We start from the raw sequence: 8,683 nt of genomic DNA, 5'->3' as shown, positions 1-8,683 counted from the left end.
TTTTCGGCAACCATGCCAATTTTATGTTTGTCATAATTAGATAATGAAACATTTTCCGATTTAGATGAAATTTATAAAGATAATCTATGAATGAAGATTTCAATGTGTGATTAACATCATCTTAAGTTACTAACTAATTAAAGCTTGAGTGCTCCTCTATATACACACAAGTGATATTCTAAACTAAATCAATCTAAACTATGTGAAAGTAGATTTAGACTTAGATGCAAAAGAAGACTCGCACCGTTCTAGCCAACTTGGTTGGACATAGATCTTATAGATATTAATAGGGAACTTTAATGAAAAGCTCTCGATATTATTCACTTTAACGAAAAACCACATTTTTACAATAAAAAATCAATCCTGGTACTATTTACCTTACCCTTTATTTTGTCCTTATTGTTAAAACTTAAAGTTTTCAAGTCATTTTCGTTAATTTGCCCATGGAAACTTTAACGAAAAGCTTCCGGTACTGTTCATTTTAACGAAAAACCACATTAAGAACCTAGATTGCGAGTGTTTGGTTTCTACTCCAAGTTGTTTATTGGAAATAGAATAATTTTTTACAACCAAAAATTCGAATGGCTGCTTCTTTTCAGAAACCAGAGTAGGTTAGAACGTAATTTTTTCAGTTTTGAACACCAAACAAAGATGAGAGAAGCCTCCAATTCCACTAGACGACTTTTTTTTTTCTTTTTCTTTTTTTTTTTCCCTAAAGGATAGATTTGTTAGATTAGTGAAACGACAGGTTTGAATCTACACCGTGATGCAAGGGCAACACTCATCTCCACCACTCAAAAGGCCTCTTGCGCAATAGACGACTTGATTAGTAAAGAAGCATTGCCTATTAATATCTTATGAAGAGTCAAGGAGATTATCCAAACTAAAAATATTGCAACAAGACACCGTAAAGTATCAATATTTACATTATGAACAAGGTTACTTCAACACTAGTGCATGAGACGCAGCAACAGCAGAGCAGCTAAGTAAGCGTCGCGAATCAGATGGCATCGTGAAAGAAACCGTCTGCATTCTGCCTAACTCTCAATGTCAGATATATCAAGATCATTGTCCCCAAACTTGACCTGCAAAACAGAGATTGCTGATCGTCATTGATAAGAACGGACAAGAAAAGTGAAACCGGATTCCTGGGTTTACAACATACGTTAAGACCAAATACTTACGCACATCAATACTTGTACAGGTCATTTCAAACTTTCAACAGCGCATCAGCACCCGTAAAGATTGAGGACACCTTTTTTTAGGGAAAAATACACAACTTTTTGCAAATTTTCAATCAAAATAGAACTCATTTCACTAAAGAGATGCAAAACAGACCGAAAAAAGAAACTCGCTACCTAAGTTCCAATCCACAGAGCACACATTGGTGTAGAGCAGTAGAATAACCACAAAGATAAGAAAGTATAATATGATTATACAAAATAGTATCGATAGATTAATATACTTAGATTTGCAATTTTGCATGTAGTCCTTTAAAGCCTACCCCATTACTATCTGCAGTTCCCCATTCTATTTCAGATCCAATGCCCTGATTTTTCCTCCGTTTTTCTTCTCTGACAAAGGATGCCAGCCCAGAAAAAAGCTGTATACAAAAGATTAGGAACCAAAAGAAAAATAGAACCTAACCGAAGAAAGAATTAAGTTGCAGGTGTCTTCCTAGTCCATTCAACCAGGTTGCAAGTTGAACTTCAAGTCCATTAAAGAATTCTCTGCATCATCAATAGCTCTGCCATTCCACCCAAACCGTAAGCACCAAAAGATGCAAAGAGGGATAACTTTTCACTAGCTTCACCTCTTCGCGCAAACAGCAGGCCATTCAGAATATGAAGGTCCATAACTCCTGGCTATGGAACAGTAGGCAAGAGAAGGGCCAGAGATTCTGCTGGTGCCTTACTTAGAAAGCACCAATTAGCAACACACCACATATTTTTTATATCTATAATTTTCTATATTCACTACAAAATATGGCCTCCCTGATTGAACTGGCTGTGCGCGGACTAGAAACCATGTATTTTCCTAGCACTTTACACACTATGACTGATACTCACTACCCATATCTCTCATGTTGATCTTAAAAACTAGAATGGTGTTTTCAAATTTGTCTACAAATCCAGCAACATATTACATCTCATCTATTTCATAATTGTTTGAACTCTGAAGCTCAATATCAAAAGCAGACACACTAGACCAAGAAGGATGAATAAAACAACAGTGTGTGACTCTTTCATCCCAGTATTGGCCAAGAATCTTCACTATCCCTTAACTCTTTCACTCAGAAAACATTATCTTCCTCTATTTGAAGCAATTTTCCCCTGCTTGCTGAATTATAAATGGTGAAGGTTCGACATTACATTTTTTGTAGTCAGCATCCTGTTTCTGGAGCTAAGCTTTTCCATAGTAGGCGACCATGCAGCCTCTTTCTTCTTTCTAGGGACCAACCTTGGTAGAAGAACTAGGGAGACACTGCAGTTTACGCCCTTTATTGGTTATGCATATTCCCCAACTGAAGGATATGAGGTTTTGATTGCATATGTAGATAGCAATATCATTCTGTTGCATCCATTTCTATCGGAAGGTTAGATAGTGCGAACATTCTATCGGATTTTATTTCCAAAAATCAAAAGAGAATTAAAAGAACAAAAAAAGTTGTGGTTGTTAGATGGATGTCTAGATATGAAAGGGGAAATCTAGTCATGCAAAAAAGCACAGATTGAACTGTAGCTTACCCATCACACCTACCAGAATTTAATCTAAAAAGGAGGTGCACCAAGAAGTACAATCTAATTTGCTGCAAAAAAATTCATGCACTAACAAAATGATTGAATCATACCTTGGATTTTTTTTTTTTTTTTTTTTTATGTAAATCATACCTTGTATTGATGGAGTTTAAAAAGGGTTAATTCCAAAGGAACTCTAAATCATTGTATCAATAATAACTTAATGAATTTACTTCTCATTCAATAATATTACACTCAAATATATATAATGATGCACATCTAAAGAAGAAAGGTTAGAAAGAAGACCTGAGGTCCTACGTTGGCCTCTTATAACATTGAGCATGAAATGGAATCTGAGCACTCAACGATCTATGTTAATGCAAAATAATTGAAAGCTTGAATATTCAGATTAATCAAACCCTAAGATAAAATGCCTCTCCATCCTACTATTGTTCTGAGAATTATATTTTGTCCAATCGAGTCAAGTACTAATTTAAAACTAGTGATGGTAAAATGTAAAAATTAGACCATTCAGCTTTGCTCTTGACAGCAAAACAAGAAAAACATTAAAATGTCAATATTCCTCATCTCATTGTTGTCATGATAAACTACACTTGTCTGATCAAGTCAATTACTGGTTTAAATTACTCATGACATGTAGTAAAACTAATAGTATTCTGAAGGAAACATTTAAAAAATTTAAAACCAAATATTTAAGTAGCTTCTTTGTTTTACTACTTACAAGATTGAGAACAAGATGACGACTTTTCTGGAATCAAATGAGGCAGTGCGTTTGCATCTTTTCCACCGGTTATTTGGCGCTTCATGAATTCTCTCAGTCACTGCGTTATCTATTGAAATATGAGAGTAAAAATCAACTTCCCATTTTATTAGAACGTGATCATCCAACCCAAAACCAATTGGCAGTGGATGGAGAGACCCAGGATTGTTTAAACTATTATGAAAGGCTTTAATTCTCCGATAAAAGAGAAGTTTTATGGACAAGTCAAACATATGTATCCCTTCCATTAAGTGACAGATGACTCAACCTAGTGCTGCTAGAGAAATTGATTGTATCGACGCAAAATGCATCTTATACAGGAGACCCTAGAAGATATGTCCAATATATGTGTCCCTTCCATTCAAATAGATGTGCAATATTCAACCCACTACATCCAATTAGAAAACATCGTTAAGACTCTATAAGACCAGGAGGATATCCTAGCCTTATTACTTGCAACGATGTATGGAAAAATAATGACTCACCGATTAATAATTTAGAAAATAAACTGTACAAATTTGAAGGTATATAAATGTTTACATACCTCTTGAAGTGCCATGGTTGAATAGAAGCTGCAAAAGTTTCCCACCAACTTTTAGGCTTGCCTGTCTCCGAAATACTCTCTGACAGTGTTATGCCAATGACATTAAATTTACAAGGGTAAACAGAAAATGTCAAAATCAATAGCAATCAATGTATAGTAGTATGATATTTTTCGACCACCCCCAGTTTCAAGTTTATTCTAGATAATATCAAGGATATAGCATAAGCTATTGTAACTTACCGCTAGTAAGCCCTCGCGTTTTAAACTTTCAACAGCTTCCTCTTTCGACTCTGGTGCTTGAATATATCCCTTCTCCAGATCTATCTCAATGATGCATGGGGGATGAGAATCTGCCCTATTTGCTTGTAAATCATTGTAGTTCTGGCAACTCAGCTGAGCATCCATGCACATCTGACCTTTAGATGAACTAGAAACTTCTGAAAAGTTCAAAAATCCGAACACTGAAGCGCATGGTAGACGGTTGCTTTCTGTGGCTAACATTGAAATGCTATAGACATCTGTGGCCTTCACAAACAGAAAACTTCAAAGTGTTGCGAAACTGAAACAGGAAAGCCTTACTTGAAACAACAACAATGAGAACATCAATGAGATTTTTTTAGTTTTGTGTAAACAAACTATGTGACATAAAAAATAACAGCAAAAAAACTAAGTGATTCAAGAATAACAAAACGGGGTCTCCACTAGGAGCCAATACTGATAACGGAATCAGGAAGCTGAAGTAGATGAGTCTTCAGAAACCCCATGCCACCAACGCGGGTCAATGAGAGAATCCAAAAAAAAAAAAAGAAAAAAAAAATTATTGACATATTTTATGGCATAACATTGTGAAACAACATGTAGTTGGTTAAGTCAAATGGCTCTGTCTAGGTATATGATGAAAACATCAATTATTCATACATGTCTATGTCATCTGATGAATTGCAAGGAAGGTAGACTTAGATGTCAAATTCTACACATATTTTTAGTTCCTAATGTAATACAAAATCACACATCAGTAGGTGTATTCATGTTTTTGGTTTATCAAGTGGCCTTCAATGTGATCTAATGATCCAAACCGTCCATCTGTTAACATTATCCAAGGAAAAAATAGCTACAACTAAATCAGATGACATTTAGTCACTAAATATGATCAAATAAACAAACACACAGTGTTCCCAAAAACAGTGAACATGATAATCAAATGGTCCAACGATTTCCATTTCATTTGATTTTTTGCAAGAATGATTCTTATATAACTTTACAAAATTTAGATGGTTTGGATCATTGGATCACATTGCAGGATGGACACAATAATCCTATCCCTTATACTTCTTAGAAAACAGGACCCCTCTTAAGAAGGGGACTATGCTTTATTAAATTAGCAATGAAACCAACACAAACCCACAAATAGCATAATACTATTCAGCAAAATTTTAATTGCTAGGAGGACTTACATGTGAGCTGTGAAAGGGACATCTTAGCCTTGCTTGAAGTGGAGCCTTCTCTAACAGAACAGGAAGAATATCTGAAACAAAATGCCAGAAATGTTGAAGAATTTAACAGAGCGTACATAGCCATCAAATCGAACTAATTGCGACAGCTGTCTTTTTTCCTTAGTTCGGAGAGACAGAGAGAGAGACCTAGAGAGCAATGCTGGTCGATCTCTTCAAGAGTTTGCCTTAGCAACTCAACACTTGAATAGCTAGCAGGTAAGCTGCAACATCCATCCACAGTTCCTTGGATCAATGCCTGCATAAAACTGTACCTCAAATAAAATTTAGCATCCAACGTATGATATTTGGTTGGAATAGATATCATGACTGGAACAAAACCAGTGTCATACAAATGATTTACAGGCCTAAGAGAATTCCCAGAATTAAAAAAAAAAAAGAGATAAGTTAGTTCTGTTTTTTCCTGGTTGCCTTCTCCCCTTTTGGTCACTAAAGGGTAAGATAATTGGTATTAGACAACGTTTTTGAGGATTGGGGCTATTCATCCCATAACACTCAAAGTTTCATTCTTGCACTGAACAAGCAAGATGCAACATTCAGCACCTGAATCCATCTTTTGTCTTAAATCATTTCGGCAACATCAAAGCATCACATATACCTCCAACAATATATCTAATATACGGATAGTTAGAACAACAACAACAAAGCCTTTTCCCACTAAGTGAAAACATATGGATAGTTACTGAAGAATAATATGAAACAAGCTTAATATTAGTAAAGGTGACGTAGACTTGCCATTCGAAAGTTGAACAAGCATATTACAATCACCAGCAAAATAAAATTCGGTTGGAAAGCACTGGGCAACCTTGATGTGCCACATCAGCATGACCATGTGCGGATGTGTACTGTTAGTTGCAATTTAGTTAGGCTTAGTCATTTAAGTCTAAACCTTAACTCTGATTCAGTGGTAATTAATCAGGTTCAGTTGAATAAAATTCATTGGGATTTCCGTGTTATCTCAAGAGCTCTATTCACAAAAACCCTTTCTTGTTCTTTGATTCTCACTGACTAGCGTAGAAATCTTTGATGTCAGTAAGATTCCATGAATGCAATCAATATCAACAGCAAGAATTGTAAAAGAGTGCTCTAATTCTACTAATCTTCCCTTTGATATTCCCTTCATTCCAACATGATTGTCCTAGTGCACCCACCCACCAACGGTGAAATGAAAATCTCTATCAACCAGCTAGCTGTATGTTAATGTTTTGACCCACAAAAAGAAATGTGAAATTACAATTGAGGGTGCCACTTAGTACTACCGTCTAGTGGTATTCCTCTTCACTTGCAAGTGAGAGCTTTTAGATTCGATTTTCACCAAAAGCAAATTTGAATCACATTATTGCTAGCTCATTGAGGCTAAGCCCACCCCCTCCTCCAAGGTAGATAATATCATTTATTAAAATAAAAAAATTACAATTGATGGCCGAGGCAATCTGAAGTTTTATGTCAAATTTTGTACTTCTCCAGCCGAAAATGACTTCAAATTTTTTTTGAAATTGATGTCAAATTTGACTCCTAATCACAAAGCCTTCAAATCCAATTAGCAAATAACACTTCGGTTGGATAGAATTTTGATTTCAAATATGCAGACATTCCACCTAGGATTTAACATGGCCTTTGGATATGCACTATCTATGAAAAACTCGGATTTATCTTCCATACTCCGTATCATTTAATGATGATTTGGGTATCATTTAATGATGGAGTATGGAAGTCGGAGCCAAGAAACTAACCTAGAAAATACTAAACATAAAAATGTCCAGATTAGCCACCATTGCAGCCATGAGAAAACCAGCTTTTTAAAGTTGTTGGGTGTCTCCAAAATTCATGGCAGATTGTTAGGTGAAAGATGATTTGTTGTTTCAACTTGGAAATTTAAATTTCTGACAAGGTGAGGGAGTAGAGAAATTCAAAAATGCTACCTAAAACTAAAAAGTAGAGAGAGAGAAAATGTGATTGGAAATGATACCTTATCGGAATCGGAGGTATTAACAGTCGCCATTGCAGCAAGTTTGTAATTGCAAAGAGATTAGGTCTCCGTCCCACCACTATGAGTCACCCGCTACTGCTTGCTTTTCAAGTTTCTGCAATTTCAAGAATCCATAGTCTTAGAGAGAGAGAGAGAGAGGGGAGTTAACTGGGATGAAGGAGAAGGAGGGCTTTGTATTTCAGCTTTGTTCTTTTGTAAATGGCGCGATTCGCAGGAAAGGCTACTGGCTGTGACGTCATCCCCCACTCGCTCGACAAGTTCCATCTAATCCAATTGTATCTACCTACTGACCATTTTGCCCCTGGCCCTTTTTTCTGCAACTACTATATATTTGAAATTAAATTATGGGGTTTTTAGATCTGGGGCCAAAAACATAGAGTGTTTTTAGGAATGATTTCAATTCTCTAATTAAATGTTTTTATTTCTTTTATACTCATTTTATATTTTCTAACAATATTAAAAATCAATTAAAATCTTTTAATATTATGCATTTTCCAACTCCAAAATATCTAATTAATATCTTATAACAAAAAAAAACTAATATACCAACATAAATCTATCTGCAAAACATTATACTCTAACTCAAGTAGTAAATATATGAATGTATATTATACCTATAAGTGAGATGTGAAACCTAACTAAAAGGTAGAAAAAAACATAATATACCTACAAGCAAGACACATTAATTTGTAACAAGTTGACTATGAAAAAGAATATGTCGTATAGGTAGATAAATACAATTAACCTGTGATATAGGTTGATTATAAAAATCAAAATAAAATCTATAAATGGGTTAAAGCAGGAGGAAGAACAAGAAATAACAAAAAAATAAATACAAAGAAATAATTAAAAAGATAATTAGGAAGAAATTTGATTTTTACAATAAATTTTTTTTCTTTGAAGAGATAATTATTAATAATAAAATAAGAGTGTTACTAGATCCACCCTATTGTCCTATTTCTAGACATACCTTATAATCTCACCCACCATAAAAATAAGAAAAATAACCTACTATCTTCCCACCCACCATTATCCCCAAAGACCCTTCCAATCTCCACCCTTGACACCGTTTACCAACACAGCCTACCCCTTCCCATAGCCATTACTAACTGATGAGAA

The 8,683-nt window shown here is 35.0% G+C and overlaps 1 protein-coding gene across 1 annotated transcript; it reads right to left on the bottom strand.

Annotated features, from left to right (window-relative positions):
- Nucleotides 1-880: 880 nt before the first annotated feature.
- Nucleotides 881-7,688, bottom strand: LOC137721338 (uncharacterized). Its single transcript, XM_068460438.1, has 7 exons — nucleotides 7,544-7,688; nucleotides 5,704-5,822; nucleotides 5,518-5,588; nucleotides 4,304-4,588; nucleotides 4,064-4,142; nucleotides 3,481-3,589; nucleotides 881-1,085 (listed from the first exon to the last, which is right to left on the bottom strand). Exons 2-7 carry the CDS (start codon nucleotides 5,816-5,818, stop codon nucleotides 1,001-1,003), a joined length of 744 nt encoding a protein of 247 aa, XP_068316539.1. The 5' UTR covers nucleotides 5,819-5,822; nucleotides 7,544-7,688; the 3' UTR covers nucleotides 881-1,000.
- Nucleotides 7,689-8,683: the final 995 nt, after the last annotated feature.

The sequence above is a fragment of the Pyrus communis genome, chromosome 16 (assembly GCF_963583255.1).
Source record: "Pyrus communis chromosome 16, drPyrComm1.1, whole genome shotgun sequence".
Lineage (NCBI taxonomy): Eukaryota > Viridiplantae > Streptophyta > Magnoliopsida > Rosales > Rosaceae > Pyrus > Pyrus communis.
This window is presented reverse-complemented; position numbering and strand designations above follow the sequence as displayed.

Bases quoted from the DNA above. Each gene is read 5' to 3' on its own strand.
- LOC137721338 (XM_068460438.1), bottom strand. From the start codon at position 5,818: ATGCAGGCATTGATCCAAGGAACTGTGGATGGATGTTGCAGCTTACCT. The intron at 4,589-5,517 runs GTAAGTCCTCCT...CTGTTTGTGAAG, and splicing joins GTCCCTTTCACAGCTCACAT to GCCACAGATGTCTATAGCAT. The intron at 1,086-3,480 runs GTAAGTAGTAAA...TCTGTTTTGCAG, and splicing joins GTCATCTTGTTCTCAATCTT to GTCAAGTTTGGGGACAATGA.